Here is a 15,757-nt window from a genome sequence, read left to right as displayed (position 1 = left end):
TCAATACACTAAATTTTTATTATAAATATATAAAATTAAATTAATGTAATCGTTGATTGGTTTTATGAAAGATTATAAAAATTTTAATTTTTGTTTTTTCAAAAGACTACAAAACGACGGCTAAAAAACTTTTGATAAGTAATCGCCTTGAAATTTTGTATTACAAAAAAAAAAAAAAAAAATTAAAAAGATATCAAGCAAAAGGTTAAAAAATTTTGTAAGCAAACCTAAATATTCCAAACTAAAATAATACTATTACATTTAATAATTTTGATTTTTTTTTTTTTTAAAATATACATAATAACATACTTAATAAAAGAATATAATAGACAGAAGTATGAAACTTGGACGAGTTGAAAGGAAATATTAAGTTGGTATGACTGAGTATAGTAGGTTTTAGTATTATTTAGAAACCTACTTTGTCAAATAACGTATGGAATATTAATTGTTATAATGTATTATGTTATTTGAATAAAATAAACGTAACAAATCAATTAATAAAAAAATAAATAAATAAATAAATAACAATTAATGAATTAAAATATTTCAACTATTCAAAAATAGGTATGTTATTTTAACCTAACCTTATTATTTAAAATTTGTCCACCTGTTTCTCTCGTGTTCACCAAAAAAATATTTGATAATTATTAATATATGATATTTAAATTCAATTTTTACTGTTTTATATAATAATAATAAAATAAATTATTGTATTAAATTTCCGAATTTATTCTCTAGAATTTTTTTTTTTTTTTTTTTTGGTAAATATATTATTATTTTAGAAAGTTATAAATTTAAGTATTGTATTTTAATCATTTTAAATTCATATGTTTAACATATTACTTTAATTTACTTGTAGCCATGTCGAGAAGAAAGGGAAATGAAGAAACTGATAAACTTACAAGAATAGCAATTGTTAATTCAGACAAATGCAAGCCAAAGAGATGCAAGCAAGAATGCAAAAAATCATGCCCTGTTGTAAGAATGGGAAAACTTTGTATTGAAGTTGTTCCCAATGATAAAATTGCTACCATTTCAGAAGAACTTTGTATCGGATGTGGTATTTGTGTTAAGGTATGAAAGAAACTTTTTTAAAAATATTATCATCTAAGGAATAATTAATTATTAATGTTATTAAAAATTTTTTTTAGAAATGTCCATTTGAAGCAATTACTATTATCAATTTGCCGAGCAATTTGGAAAAGGATACTACTCATCGTTATTCTCAAAATTCATTTAAGCTTCATCGTTTACCCATACCTAGACCTGGTGAAGTACTTGGACTTGTTGGAACTAATGGTATTGGAAAATCCACTGCTCTTAAGATTTTAGCTGGGAAACAAAAACCCAATCTCGGGAGGTATTCTGTAGGTTTTTTTTTTTTTTTTTTTTTTTTTTTTTCTATAAATTTTTTATGACTCTAAATAACGGATAAGAAGTTAAAAGAGGTATTAAAATAAAAAATTAATTCATAATAGGAACCTCCAGACTGGACTGAAATATTAAGTCATTTTCGCGGTTCTGAACTTCAAAATTATTTTACTAAAATATTAGAAGATGATTTAAAGGCCTTGATTAAACCTCAATATGTTGATCAAATACCTAAAGCGGTTAAAGGAACAGTTCAACAACTTTTAGATAAAAAAGATGAAAGAAAAAATCAGGCAGATATTTGCAAACGATTAGGTAATTATAAAAAGTAAATTAATATTACTAATAATAATAATAATAATAATAATAATAATAATAATAAATTTGAATGTAATGCTGGAATTACATAAATTATATAATTTTTTTTTTTTTGTTGTAAAGAATTAGAAAATATTCGGGATAGATCTATTGATGCCTTATCAGGCGGTGAACTACAAAGGTTTGCTTGCGCTATGGTTTGCATTCAAGATGGCGACATATTTATGTTTGACGAACCTTCATCGTATTTAGATGTAAAACAACGTTTAAAAGCTGCCATTACAATAAGATCACTTATACATCCTGATAAGTAAGTTTAATTTTACTTTCTTTTTTTTTTTTTACATTTGCAAAAATGTTAATATTAATTAATTGCTTACTTACCTTTTAGATTCATAATAGTTGTAGAACATGATTTATCAGTATTAGACTATCTTTCTGATTTTATTTGTTGTTTGTATGGTGTCCCAGGTGCATATGGAGTCGTTACGATGCCTTTTTCTGTAAGAGAAGGTAAGTAAAATTCAATCATGAGTAGATTGTACCTTACATATATATATATAAAAACAAACGTACCTGGATTATCAATAGCATTAATTACAATAATGTTTTCATTCAAGGTATTAACATATTCTTAGACGGTTTTGTACCGACGGAAAATTTGAGATTTAGAGAAGAGTCGTTGGTTTTCAAAGTTGCCGAATCAGCAGCCGAAGAAGAGGTTAAACGTATGAATCATTATGATTATCCGGCAATGACTAAAACGATGGGTTCTTTTAAAATGCAAGTTCATAAAGGAGAATTTTCCGATTCGGAAGTACGATGAGTTTGAGTAAAAAAAATTTAGAAATACTTTTAAAAAATTATGTAAAATTAAATAAAACTGGATTTTTTTTCAAGATATTGGTTTTGCTCGGAGAAAACGGAACGGGAAAAACTACTTTCATAAGAATGTTGGCGGGAAAATTGGAACCCGACGATGGTTCCGGTGACATTCCCAAGCTCAACATAAGTTACAAACCTCAAAAAATTAGTCCTAAATCTCAAGGTATCGTCAGACAGTTGTTACATGAAAAAATTCGAGATGCCTACGTTCACCCTCAGGTACTACACATTCCCTAATTTTTTAATTCGGGATAAAATTTAAAAAAAATTTTTTTAATTGTAATTTTTTGTTGTTATACTTACTAGTTTATAACGGACGTTATGAAACCTCTTCGAATCGATGAAATAATGGATCAGGAAGTTCAAAATTTATCAGGAGGAGAATTGCAAAGGGTAGCCATGGCTTTATGCTTGGGTAAACCGGCAGACGTTTATTTAATCGACGAACCCTCGGCGTACCTGGATTCCGAACAGCGTTTGGTTGCAGCTAAAGTTATAAAAAGGTAAAATATTCTCATTAGTTTTTTCCTTTATTTTACTAAAATGACTATTATAAAAACTAAATTTTTTTTGTTTTAGATTTATTTTACATGCTAAAAAAACTGGATTCGTCGTCGAACACGATTTCATAATGGCGACTTATTTAGCGGATAGAGTTATAGTATTCGAAGGAGAAGCTTCGGTTAGCACGGTCGCTCACACTCCTCAATCACTTTTGGCTGGAATGAATCGATTTTTGGAATTGTTAGGTATAACTTTCCGACGTGATCCTAATAATTTCCGGCCGAGAATTAACAAGGATAAATCTGTAAAGGTATTATTATTATTATTATTATTACTTTTTTTTTTTTTTTTTTTCTAAAACAAAATTTACCTATAATTTTGTTTACCTTAAAATATTTTATTCCAATTTTTGCTTTTTTTCCGGATAGGATACGGAGCAAAAACGTGCCGGCCAATATTTTTTCCTTGAAGATTAAAGAAGATTGATTGATTGATTGATTGATTTCTGTTCAGGTTTCGCCTCTTGACAAAATATTATTTAACCAATAGCAATTTGTAATAAAAAAAAAAAAAATTTCATACAGTCAACTTCATATGTTTTGTTTTTCTTTCTAATTTTCTTCTACAACAACAACAACAGATTTATAATTATTTGCCAGGTGTGTGTGTGCGCGCGTGTGTGAAAAGCTTTAATTTAGGGTAAAAAGTTTTTATTAAGTCAAGGGTAAAATAAAATTACTTGTAACAGAATAAACGGAAAAAAAAAAAAAAAAAAAAAAGAAAATAATAATTTTTTTTAACCTTTTTTAAAATTTCTTCCCATATTTTGTTCCCGTTTGAAACTCCATTAATAAAAATAAACTAATTTATTAAAACAGAGAGAAATGGAAAATTCTGTGTAAAATTTGAAATTTTTTTTTTTTTTAACAATTAACAAACTATTAAATATATATATTTTTTTTTAACATTTAACAAATATGAAATTATTATTAATAATATATAAATCACCAAAAAATTTAAATAATTTACAGTTTTACAATTAATTGTGTTATTTTTTAAATAAAATTTAATTAGGGAGAAATATATATATATAAAGAAAATGGTTTCTAATCCTGATAAAAATAAAATTAGAAAACCAAAGAAAAGTTAAACCAAAGGATCTGATGAAAATTCAGCTTCGGATTTTCTATGTCTTATATCGGTCCAGAGTCGTATTGGTGAGTTGGCTTGTGCTCCAACACATCGGGGTAAAGTTTCAACGGATAAACTTATGGATTCATCTGTTATTGCATTTCCTTTGAGACGTCTTTGAGCCGCGACGGTAGCTCTGAGTGTTTTTCTTTTCTGCGCGTCAACGGTAAACAATTAGTTTCACGATACACCGACATTTTGCCCTATAAAAATTGTCTTTACCTCAATAGCTCCTCGCCATTTGTCAGCCGCGTGACGAGCCAATTCCAATCGTTTTTGTTTTTTTATCTGATGTTTTTTATAAGCCATTTCGATAATTATTAAACCGATTCCTCCTACTATCCCAGCACCGACCAGTATAAATACTCCTGCCATATTTTTAAGACCTAAAGTATTTGGAGTTTTTTCATTTTGTTCGCAATGCTGAATACTTCCCTGCAGTATCCACCTATTGTCTAAACTTTCCATGAAACCACCTTGACGATAAAAATAAATTGCTTTTCTTAATTTTAAATAAATTTGTAAAAAAAAAAAAAAAAAAAAATTTTAACATACTTTCGTGAAAATCTAAAATAGCCAATGTTACAGCATCAGCCCAGGGTGAACCTTTTTGCAAACCTATTCCGTATCCGGATCTTCCGAATAATTCGCCGGCCGTGACCAATTCACAATCTTGTGCAGCTTCATATTCTAATCTTGAACTATCCCAAATAAACGCCATTAATTTTCTGTTAAAAAATAAATAAATAACATTAAAATTTTTACAAAATTCAAATGCGACATAAAAAAGGAAGCAATACCCATTTTTGACATCATTTATTGCTTCTTCCGCGGTATCGTAATTATTTGCTTCCATCGTTCTGTACATATTACTTAGTTCTACTTGTCTTCGAAAGTACATATCAACTGCTGAGCCTTTGACTGTGGCGCAAGTCAAATTTTCCATTGTGTTCCGGAGCTAAAAATTATTTAAATATTTCCAATTTAAGTTAAATCAATGTTAGGACCAACATTTAAATTATCAAGACTCACCCTTGCATCATTAATACCGCTTAATTTTGTTTTTGGCCTCTCCAAAACCAAAAAGGCAGCCAAGTTGGCAGTGTACGAAGCAACAATAATCATTGCGAATCCAGCCCAAACCATGCCGAGCACTCTCGCGGAAAAACTTCTGGGAGTACCTTAAATATTTTTATAGAAATTAATTTCTAAAAAACTTGATAGTAATTAAAAATTAAAAAATTTTTACCTTCGCCGATTCCGCTGTTGAGAAGAACTCCCCATGCAAACCAAATAGCACTTGATAAATTTAATGCGTCTTCTTCGGTTCCTTCGGCGTTGCCAATTTTAAATCGTCCGAATGGAGAAAACCTATCCAGAAGGTAAAGAACTAATGCTACGACGTGAACCGAAACCATAACTAAAATCCACAGCGTATTACTAAAGGGTTGCAAAAATGAGACCAAAGTTGATGATCGAGAAGGCTGAAATGATAATTATATTCATCGAAAGTAATAATAAAATTAATAAAGAAAAGAGGATTTTTTAAAAAAATTTATACTTTTTTCTCGAGTATTGTGATTCCCTGATACTTAAACGGTTTGCTAAACTCGATAAATTCGGCTCTCTCGGGATTTATTGTTAAAGGTGCCACAATCATATCCGCTCGTTCCGTAACCAGTTCTCCAATCAAACCTGTCCATTCTTTTTTATTTCCAGCTGAAAAAAATTACATTTAGCACGTATTATCATTATCAGTGATTACATGTAATAACTTACAAGTACTATTTCGAACGACGTAGCTTCCAAACTGTCCATCTGGAGATAATGCTAAAGAATATGTAAAGTTAACGATTTTAGACAGTTCCATCAATAAATCCATGCAAAATCCTCTACAACATCGAAGCTGATAATCTAATGTGAAAACAAAATCAGAGATATAATAAATAAATTAATTTTGTACGAATGTTTGTTAAAAACAATGGCGATTTTCCCTTACCATCTTCCGTGGCATTAAAAAATGGACATGGAATTTCATTTTTATCACATTTGTCTTCGGGTTCTTTAATTGTTCTGACGTATACAAAAGGTTTTTCTTCAATCGTTAACACTTTTAAATGAGTTGGAATCATGAAACCTTCCGGTTTAACTTTTTGAAGACCAGGCCAAATTATAGCCGACTCATCAATAATGAGTTTCATTTTATTTTGATCCTGAAAATTAAATTTTAACGAGTTTATTATATTTTATAATTTATTATCGGTTATTTTACGAAAAAAAACTTACGGCTGCATGAAAATATTTTCCAACGGGAGCTTTATTTCTATTTTCAATAATGTTTATGACATCGTATTCGGCAAATATTCTATCACCATTATCATCAAATGCGACTTTCCCTGTAGATCCATTAAGAAGTTCTTGCTTTCTTATATATCTAAAAAATGAAATAATTTATGTTGTTCGGTCGATAAAATCTAATACTTCTTTACACAATTTATATTTAAGTAGTTTAAGATTCATCTTTCATCAAAAAAAATAAATTGATTACTCAAATAATAATTTTCCTGTTTCCCAAACGGTACCAGTATCGTCACAATCTTTTGGAGCTTCTGTTATAACTTCAACTTCATTCATATCTCGTATGGCAGCAGCTAATATGTAACTAAAAAAATAAATACATCTTTATTTATAAAAAAAAAAATCATCTTATTTTTATCGCCATTTGAAAAAAAAAAAAAAAAAAAAAAAAAAAGTTTTAACTTACATACTATCTTGTATATGAGCTTTCTCGTCGGTTGCATTAACTAAACGCAATCCAATCGAACCTTCTGGAACATTTTTTGCATCTAATACTTGTTCCGTTACAATCCAAACATAACCGGCTTCAGTCATATTAAGTCGTTCGGCATCTCTGAATATGATTTCCGCGTCTTCTTTACTGCAAAATTTCATTTATTTTTTAGAAAATGATTCGGTACAAATAATAATATGATTACTACTTACTTGGCATACATAAGATACACTCTTGCTTGAGCGGCGGCCATTTCGTTTAACTCATCAACAAAACTTTCCAGTCCGGCTTCAAATTCTATAACGGATTCAACCTTAAAAAAAAAAAAACAAAATTATTTTTTTGTCGGTTTATTTAAATAATTTCGTTTCGTTTTTTTTTTTTTACTTACAGATACTTTAATTTCAACATCATCTTCCAAACTTTGAGATGTGGTTTGAAATCTTCCCAACAATGCTCTTCCATCAGTATCAGAGCTGTGTATAAAAATAACTTTCATGTAATTTAAATGTTTCAGCAATTCAACCCAAACATCGGCTTGATGTGAATAAGGAGGAACCGTTCTTAAAAACGAAACGTGAATATTCTAAAAATAAAAATAAAAAACTGCTGTAGTGATTGGTTTGTTAATGATGATTTCAATTTAACAATATATACTTTATCAGAAAAAGCAGAATCTCTTGAGGAAATTCCTATAACTGGAATATGATAGAAACCACTAGTGTAAGAAACAGCAGCTGGAGATAAATCTCCGGTCAGAGGATGAGATACCACAACAGCATATACCTAAATAACAAAGATTTTGGGTAGATTAAAGAATAATAATAATTTTTATTCATATTGAAATTAAACTTAAAACAAAATTACTTACTTGTTCCCGAATAAGAAATTTACAAACACTTAAAGCCGTTCTAATTGGATTTCTATCAATTTGAAATGTGGTATAATAAAAAGTTCGACCTTTTGGAACGTAAGCACTTTCAAAATTTAAATTCTAAAAAAAAAAAAATTAAAAGTTAACAATTGAAGAAACATTGATAAAAAATTGGGCGGGATTATAAAAAGACGACGTTAGACGTTACAATTGTTTGTAGATAATTTTTAAACGAATCGCATATATTAAAAAAAAACAAAATGGAAGTATGATTAAATTACTAACGGATATAATATTTTGAAAATAAGCTTCGCTTTGATTACTGCTTAAAACTCCACCAATTTTATAATAAGTTGGATTTTGTGATCTATCACCAACGTCTTCGCGAGACAACGCATTCGAACAAAATATACATATTAAAATATTTATTTTCCATAATTTAATTTCTAAATTCATTTTACGTTATTTTCGAAATAAATTTTTATGAAAACTACTTGAGATGAAAAGATGTTTGATTTTTACGGAAACTGGAACAGAATCAAATCGATTTCCAGAAACTTCCAAAGCGCATGCTTTAACTTTCGTAAAAATCACGTGTTAAAAAAACGGTTAAAACGAAAAAAAAATCCAACGGTTTTCGATAATTATCATTTCAAAATGGAGTCTGTAAATTTAAAATAAAATATTTTAGACATATAAATTCAAAATATGAATATCTTAAAATAAAATAAATGACAAAATATTACAAAATGACGATTCCAATGGGAAAAAAAATGCTCAAGGACTCCGAAACGTACATTTAATGTCGTTTTTAAAAAAAAAAAAGGAATAAATATATACCTACGAAAAAATTAATAAATTTATTAAGAGTTTTATTTTGTAACAATTTCACTAAGTAACAATCGTGAACACTAAGTGAAATACCAAAATTTTTTTGGCATTTGAGTGAGAAATCCGCGGTAAAATGCATTTCCACCATATATATTATGTTTAATCATTATTGTACAAATTTTAATAGGCATGTCTTTACAATTCACTAATAAAACTTTATCTGTTTTGTTATACATAACGGTTCCCGGAGTTTTTGATTTGTTAATAATTTCACAGTGAAAATTTTCATCCCAATTTACTAAAGACATACATAATAATTTAATTTTTATTCCTTTCCAAGTAGTATGTAAAATATATTTACCAAATAAAGCTCTGTATAAATTGTATACATTTACTGCATTCGATTCACTCCATTTTACAACAGATATTTCTTTGCCAAACTTTTTAGCTGAAACACATTATTATTATTGAAAGAAAAAACCTTTTTTTAAACAAATTAATGTAAGGAAATTTTAATTGTATAAATATGAATATGTACCATAAGAGATTTCATCGTTTTCTTGCGATTCACAATGTTCCAAACATTCTGGCATTTTTTGTATTACTTCAATAAGGCATTCACTTCCTAATTGGCAGAGTCTATTATATAATGATGGAAATAATTCAGTTTTTCCTGAAAAAAGAATTTCAAGTAAAATTACATTAAGAGTTACATTCTTAAGAATAATAATAAGTTTTAAATTTACATGTTCGAAAATCTAATATTTACGACAAGACGACAAGTTCCATTAAAATTTTATATAATATAAATTATATTGTTTACCTATTGTACAAGACTTTTTTAAAACTATGTCTCCTACATCAAATTTTTCTGGTTTTATTTTCTGTATTGTTATGCCAGTAACATTGTCACCATTCATAATAGAATAAACTATGGGCATTGCACCTCTCCATTTTGGAAGTAAACTAGCATGGACATTTATAATTCCACTAAAACAATAATTAAAAGATTTTTCCTGTAGAAAATTAAAACTTAAAATTGTTAAAAATATCAACACAGGTTTTGATTTTTTATTTTTATTTTTTATAATTGCATAAAATGAAATTAAACTTTCTTCAGCTTACTATTTAAACCTATGAATTATTTGTGCTGGTATTAATTTTCCAAACGATGCGACAACTCCTAAATCGAAAGATTCATTTAAATTAGGAGGCCAAAATTGTACTTTGACATTATTAGATATTGAAAATTTGTACAAAAGATTTTCCTTATTGGAAGTTACCACTTCTACATTATTAATCATGACTTCATTACTGCAAAAAAAAAAATAAGTAATTTAATATAATTAATTGGAATTTTCGGAAAAAAATCTATTTACTGCATATTTTAAATAATAATATATATATATATAAAAATGCAATTTAATTTGATTTTTTTACTTGAAAAAAATTTTTTTTTTAAATGATAAGGACCACAATTAAATAACAATTCTAATTTATTTAATTCATGAAGCAAACAACATTATGATAAAATATTTTTTAAAATTAATTAATATATATATTAAATTTATAACGTCATTGTGAATTATTAAAAGGTTGAATAATACACTAACCTTTTATCAAGAAGAGCCTTCAAACAAGCAATTGAAAAATTATCACTACCAAAAAAGACTATGTTCCAAGATTTGAAATTTGAAATATTAATATTGTAAAATACTGCATTTTGTGCCGATTTTCTATTACTATTCAATTTTATATTAAAATATTTTAATTTTCTTAATGAGAACATATATAATTAATTCATGAATATTAATATTTTAATTTAAAAATTATTTATTTGAAAATATATATGTTAATAAAGTTAGGTTAAAAAACCGTTGTAAACGAATTTCAAGAAAAATTTGTTTTTTTAAATTATAATGATGCGATGGAAAAAACTGATTTACATTTCAATCGATTTATTTTGTAAACTAAACAATTTAGTCATTGACAAAAATTATTAAAAGAAAAAATATAGATTTTAATTTTATAAAGTGTGTAAAGCCTAAGAAGTGCAGCCAGTGACGTCATTAAATTTTTAAAAATATAAGTAACTGCTCGAAGTGACATATTTGTAATATTTTTCATATTTTATTAATTCAGAATGTTATCTGTTGCTTACGAATAAACAATTTACAGGGCTTTATAAGTTTACTATTTAAATTTTGAGCCTGATTGATTTAAAATTAGTTAAAAACCTTTTCGTAGCATATGTTTTAACGAAATCGTACAACACATTAAAAGCATATGATTTAATATGGATGTTATAATTTTGCTTTTTATAGCTGCTATCATTATAACAGCAGTGTTTTTTTTAACTATTTTTCGTAACAAGAGTTTAAATAGTAAGTTTTACATTTCGGCAATTTTTATTATTAATTATTATTGATATACTGGTCTTAGGATTTTATATCATTGATCAAAAATAAATCTTACTAATAAAAGATGCAATACAATGAAATGAATTTTAAAAAAATATTATACAAAGGTTATTAATTTTCAGAAAATGTTAGCAATGAAAATACTACTTCAAGTGAAAATGCAGGACAGCCAAATACCAGAAGAAGAGCATTGGCTGCTGCACGTCATGCCAGAACCAGACAAAGAATCGAGGAAGATGTAGAAGATGAAGATGATAATGATACTGAAACTCCAGCAATGAATGTGCCTGATGCAAAAATTGGAACTAAAAAACTGGCCAAGTTGCAAGCTAAAGCTGAAAAAAAAGCTCAAAGAGAGGTTAATATTCATAAATATTCAATACTTGGCAATTTTTCCTATAATTATTAATTAATGTTTGTTTTTACTAAGGCTGAAGAAAAAATTCGACAAGAAAAAAAGAAAGCACAAGAACTTGCAGATGAAGAAAGAAAAAAGAAAGAATTGGCACAACAAGAAGAAGAAAGAAAAAAAGAAGAAGCAGAAAAAAGACTTAGGGAAGAAAAAGAAAGAAAAGAACATGAGGAATATTTGAAATTAAAAGAAGCTTTTTCAGTACAAGAAGAAGGTTTCGAAGAAACAGAAGATAATGAAAATCTTCTACAAGATTTTGTTAATTACATAAAAGTAAAATTTTTATTTTTATAATTATTTTTATTACTATTTTATATTCAGTTTTATTACTCTATGTTATTAAAATTTTTATTTTAGCAAAACAAAATAGTTATCCTTGAAGATATTGCTGCTCAATTTAAATTAAAAACTCAGGATGCAATAAACAGAATTAACGATTTGCAAAGTGAAGGTCAACTAACAGGAGTTATTGATGACAGAGGAAAATTTATTTATATATCGCAGGAAGAATTAGATGCAGTAGCTAAGTTTGTTAAACAAAGAGGAAGAGTTTCTATTTCAGAGCTTGTTGAAAACAGTAATAGACTTATAAATTTATCACCAGTAGGATGTTCCTGAAATCCCACATAACCATGTACATAAATAAAATTAATTTTTAAAAAAATTCATCGTATAAATAATAATTTCATATTAAAATTTCCTTTTAAATAAAATTATTATTACAAATTTTAACTGTCAATGTGTTTTTATTTAAGAAACATTTTGATAAATATTAATTTTAAAGTTAGCTGTCCATACTTTCATCCGAACTAGTTTCATCGGGGAGATTAACTTCCTCTTCACATTTATGACATTTACATGTAAATAAATAATTTTCCCTGAAAAAATTTTAATTATACTTTACTTTTAAAAAAAAGTTAAAAAAAAGGGAATAAAAGGAAAACAGATTCGACTTACTGCAAAATTTTTTGTCTGGAATGACGACTTCTTGATAAACTACACATATCTAAATAACTAATACATATTTCATCACCAGGATTAATATTATCAGTCGCAACAACTGCTAATTGATAGTTAGAATGTGGAAATGTTACTTCTGCATTCGGACTACAACTGTGGTTAATTGTACTTTGAAGTTCATAAAGCCCTGATCCTTCATTATTTAAAAAATCTCCAACACCTAAAAGTATGAATTTTACATTTTTAAATAAAAATATATTTAATGCTTTTGTTTCTTTATATTATTACCTTTCCTTTTGTAAAATTTTATAATATTCTTTTTAATTTTGAGGAAGTTAACCTTTGAACTTTAAAAAAATAATATACCTTTCTCGAAATTTTCATAAACTGCATCAATATAATTATCTATCAATTGTTTTTCTTTTAGGGGAAGCTCAGCTTTTGAAACATTTTTCACCCATTCACTAAAAGAACTTGTTCCAATCCCTTGACCATTCATTCCGACTAAAACTAAAAGTTGTGAAAAACCTTCTGGAGTAATCCACTACAATATACCATTTAAAAAAAAAAAATTAATTTTACCTAATTTAAAAAAAAAAAAAAAATTATTTTATAAGAAAAATTATGTACAACCTCTTCAGCATGTTCAGTGGGTACTGAAGCTTTAATTAACTGTCTAAGAGTTTCTACTTGATCGGAAAATTTTATTCCCAAAAGTTTGTGTGTTATATTTTCATTTTTATTCGATGTTTCATGACAAAACTAAAATTTGAAGATAATAAAAGACAATTAAGAATGTTAATGACATTATTATAGAAAAATAAATAAAAAAACTCTACGTGTTTATTATGCTTTTTATAACTTCCTTATTCTCATATTGATGAATGATAGCAAAAATTTTTACAAAAATTAAAGCTGTCGTTGATGCGGGAGGAAAATGCATTTGCATAAATTTATATTTAAGATGAATTGTTATTTTTAACTCATGAAATAAGTTAGAATTTTAGTAATTTAAAACATAAATTTAAAAAACACTTACTTCCAAGCTTCCTTTAATTGTTCTAAAGGATGAGTGTTGTCTCGATGAAGTTTTTGCAAACACAAAGTTCTGTGATATTTATTCCAAGCTATTTGTAGACATTCCATACAGCAGTACTTAACCTGAAACAAAAAAAATTTTCACAAACAATTATTAATTAATAATAAAAGTACCACATGGTTTTTTTAGAGGGAATTACATAAGTTTGAAAATTTCGAATAAAACTCCTACTTACCCCACAACCGATACAACTGATTTGTGTTTCCTTTTTAACACTACATAATTCTGGATAAGGTATTTCAGTAAATTCATTCAAAGTAAGACGTTTAACATTTTCCAATGCAGTTTCTAATGGCCTGTAAAAATAAAAAAAAAAATGAAATATAAAAAATTTCATCTTTATGTTAATAAAGTAAACTTTTCAAAACGCTTTTTGTTGTAATTGACAGCTTTTAAATTCAATTACCTTAAACATAATTCGCAAGCCTGATATCCATAATCTTCATTCCATGCAAACTGACAGCTTACAATAGGTATTTCTTCAAATATAACATCTCCTTCTTTCAAAAAGCAAGTGGCAAATAATCCACGACCCTATTTATTATACATATATAAAATTAATGAATTTAACTGGATAATGTAAAAATTCTTACTAATGGCTTTATGCTTAACCTTTTCTTCTGTCGTGCGAACTTCGAATTTCACTTCACTCATATTGATATCGATAGAAAATTTACCAATTTAATATTTAAAAATGAATTATATACAATGTACTTCCGGTGTTGATGTTTTTAATAATGTCTTCCCAATTTCGTAAGTTATGCTCGTTAATTTTATTAGAGAATTTTGGGGAGACAGTAGAAAAGGTCGGAATTGATTTATTTAAATGCGGTTCTAAACCGTTAAAACTAATTTGTAATTCGACAAATTTGTCGGCAAACGAAGTAAATTATTTTTTCAAAAAAAATTTATTTAATTTTAACCTAACCTTATTAACAAACTATCATAACAAGTATGTTATTTATTTTAGGTGTCTCAGTCACTTGTATTATTAATTAATTTTGGAATTGTTTCTTTTAATTCATCGAAACTCTCATACGTTGCTGATTACAAATTAAATCCGGAAAAAATTTTGTTAATACTTCGTTATCCCAAGTAAGTAACATTTAGAAATTAAATCAAAATCAAAAAAAAAATTATTAAATTTTAAAAATCTTTAAGGTATCTGATGTTAATGAAAACTTTGTATGGCAATGAAGCAGAAATTATTGTGGAAGAAATATTAAAACATGGTAGAGATACTGCATCCTGTATTTTATTGAGATCAGTGAAAAGATTGTCGAATGTAGATTCCGATAAAGATGAAGCTATAAAAATTCAAAGGTAACGAATATACAGTGTAATTTTTTTTTCTTTATTATCATTTATTTAGGTTTTTTTTTTAATGTTAATTATTACTTTCTGGATTAATAAAATCAAACATATACTTCAAATAATTCATTAAGATTTTCGGTTTTAGAGTTAGAGATATATTTGAAATGTTAATAAATAAACAATACATCAAGAGCTCTCCTAAGGTTGTTAAAAAGAAAAACATACCTGAATTGACTGAAGACCCGATGAGTATGTTCAACCACCTTTTATAGATATGCCTAAATTGTGTGAAGCTTATTCAAAAGGTGAACTTCTACCTAATAATGATTCATTTTGGGAAATAAATTTTGATAGATTCCATCAAGATATGAGGTAATAAGATTCAGAAAGTAGAGTATTAATTATTCTTTTTTTTTAAATGTAATAATTTAATTTAATTATTGTAGGGATGATCTTTTGGTACTTTCAATGACAAGAAAAATAAATTCTCTTGGAGGAGAAATAATGAAATTAATTTTACAACAAATGTACTTACAAAGTAATCCTACTGCAGCTATATCTAATCCATTACTAGTCTCAGAACTTAAAAATGTTTGCTCCAGGTCAATGACAAACAAAAATGCAACACAACATTTAGAAGACTATTTGGATATAATGAGTATTCTCTTGTGAATAGCAAATTTTTTAATGCTAAAAAAATACAATGACACTAGATCTAAAATTATTTTATTTTATTGTAGCCGAAGATTATGGTGGATTTTTAAGAAAGTCACCTTCCATGTCTTCA

At 27.0% G+C, this 15,757-nt stretch overlaps 7 protein-coding genes across 7 annotated transcripts in view; 3 read left to right on the top strand and 4 right to left on the bottom strand.

The window, feature by feature from the left end:
* Positions 1 to 861: 861 nt before the first annotated feature.
* Positions 862 to 3,554, top strand: Phum_PHUM105900 (ATP-binding cassette subfamily E, member 1; the record flags this gene model as incomplete). The annotated part of the gene is made up of 10 exons (XM_002424006.1): positions 862 to 1,074; positions 1,152 to 1,367; positions 1,479 to 1,686; positions 1,813 to 1,999; positions 2,081 to 2,202; positions 2,310 to 2,506; positions 2,590 to 2,793; positions 2,881 to 3,077; positions 3,154 to 3,388; positions 3,507 to 3,554. 10 exons carry the CDS (start codon positions 862 to 864, stop codon positions 3,552 to 3,554), a joined length of 1,827 nt encoding a protein of 608 aa, XP_002424051.1.
* Positions 3,555 to 4,224: 670 nt separating this feature from the next.
* Positions 4,225 to 8,390, bottom strand: Phum_PHUM105890 (N-methyl-D-aspartate receptor, putative; the record flags this gene model as incomplete). The annotated part of the gene is made up of 17 exons (XM_002424005.1): positions 4,225 to 4,422; positions 4,492 to 4,745; positions 4,825 to 4,997; positions 5,070 to 5,227; positions 5,302 to 5,450; positions 5,519 to 5,753; positions 5,831 to 5,988; positions 6,055 to 6,183; positions 6,269 to 6,482; positions 6,556 to 6,703; positions 6,818 to 6,931; positions 7,034 to 7,207; positions 7,273 to 7,373; positions 7,452 to 7,646; positions 7,718 to 7,846; positions 7,932 to 8,054; positions 8,220 to 8,390. The coding sequence occupies 17 exons, from the start codon at positions 8,388 to 8,390 to the stop codon at positions 4,225 to 4,227; spliced, it is 2,823 nt and encodes a 940-aa protein (XP_002424050.1).
* Positions 8,391 to 8,845: 455 nt separating this feature from the next.
* Positions 8,846 to 10,554, bottom strand: Phum_PHUM105880 (methionyl-tRNA formyltransferase, putative; the record flags this gene model as incomplete). Its single annotated transcript, XM_002424004.1, has 5 exons — positions 8,846 to 9,213; positions 9,304 to 9,438; positions 9,589 to 9,755; positions 9,891 to 10,079; positions 10,379 to 10,554. The coding sequence occupies 5 exons, from the start codon at positions 10,552 to 10,554 to the stop codon at positions 8,846 to 8,848; spliced, it is 1,035 nt and encodes a 344-aa protein (XP_002424049.1).
* Positions 10,555 to 11,061: 507 nt separating this feature from the next.
* Phum_PHUM105870 (uncharacterized protein) lies at positions 11,062 to 12,215 on the top strand (the record flags this gene model as incomplete). Its single annotated transcript, XM_002424003.1, has 4 exons — positions 11,062 to 11,149; positions 11,308 to 11,543; positions 11,616 to 11,870; positions 11,955 to 12,215. The coding sequence occupies 4 exons, from the start codon at positions 11,062 to 11,064 to the stop codon at positions 12,213 to 12,215; spliced, it is 840 nt and encodes a 279-aa protein (XP_002424048.1).
* Positions 12,216 to 12,381: 166 nt separating this feature from the next.
* On the bottom strand, positions 12,382 to 13,506 carry Phum_PHUM105860 (SET and MYND domain-containing protein, putative; the record flags this gene model as incomplete). Its single annotated transcript, XM_002424002.1, has 5 exons — positions 12,382 to 12,475; positions 12,555 to 12,777; positions 12,924 to 13,101; positions 13,191 to 13,319; positions 13,420 to 13,506. 5 exons carry the CDS (start codon positions 13,504 to 13,506, stop codon positions 12,382 to 12,384), a joined length of 711 nt encoding a protein of 236 aa, XP_002424047.1.
* Positions 13,507 to 13,592: 86 nt separating this feature from the next.
* Positions 13,593 to 14,310, bottom strand: Phum_PHUM105850 (uncharacterized protein; the record flags this gene model as incomplete). The annotated part of the gene is made up of 4 exons (XM_002424001.1): positions 13,593 to 13,718; positions 13,832 to 13,952; positions 14,063 to 14,190; positions 14,269 to 14,310. 4 exons carry the CDS (start codon positions 14,308 to 14,310, stop codon positions 13,593 to 13,595), a joined length of 417 nt encoding a protein of 138 aa, XP_002424046.1.
* Positions 14,311 to 14,393: 83 nt separating this feature from the next.
* Positions 14,394 to 15,757, top strand: part of Phum_PHUM105740 (uncharacterized protein) — a gene marked incomplete at both ends in the record, with an annotated part of 2,267 nt that continues 903 nt past the window's right edge. The window contains 8 exons of the mRNA XM_002424000.1: positions 14,394 to 14,409; positions 14,437 to 14,540; positions 14,627 to 14,751; positions 14,818 to 14,979; positions 15,116 to 15,219; positions 15,243 to 15,342; positions 15,417 to 15,628; positions 15,740 to 15,757. Of these exons, the coding sequence (XP_002424045.1) occupies positions 14,394 to 14,409; positions 14,437 to 14,540; positions 14,627 to 14,751; positions 14,818 to 14,979; positions 15,116 to 15,219; positions 15,243 to 15,342; positions 15,417 to 15,628; positions 15,740 to 15,757 (841 nt within the window). The remainder of the gene's footprint in view (positions 14,410 to 14,436; positions 14,541 to 14,626; positions 14,752 to 14,817; positions 14,980 to 15,115; positions 15,220 to 15,242; positions 15,343 to 15,416; positions 15,629 to 15,739) is intronic.

The sequence above is a fragment of the Pediculus humanus genome, genomic scaffold, assembly GCF_000006295.1.
Source record: "Pediculus humanus corporis 1103172107457 genomic scaffold, whole genome shotgun sequence".
NCBI classification, from domain to species: Eukaryota; Metazoa; Arthropoda; class Insecta; order Psocodea; family Pediculidae; genus Pediculus; species Pediculus humanus.
This window is presented reverse-complemented; position numbering and strand designations above follow the sequence as displayed.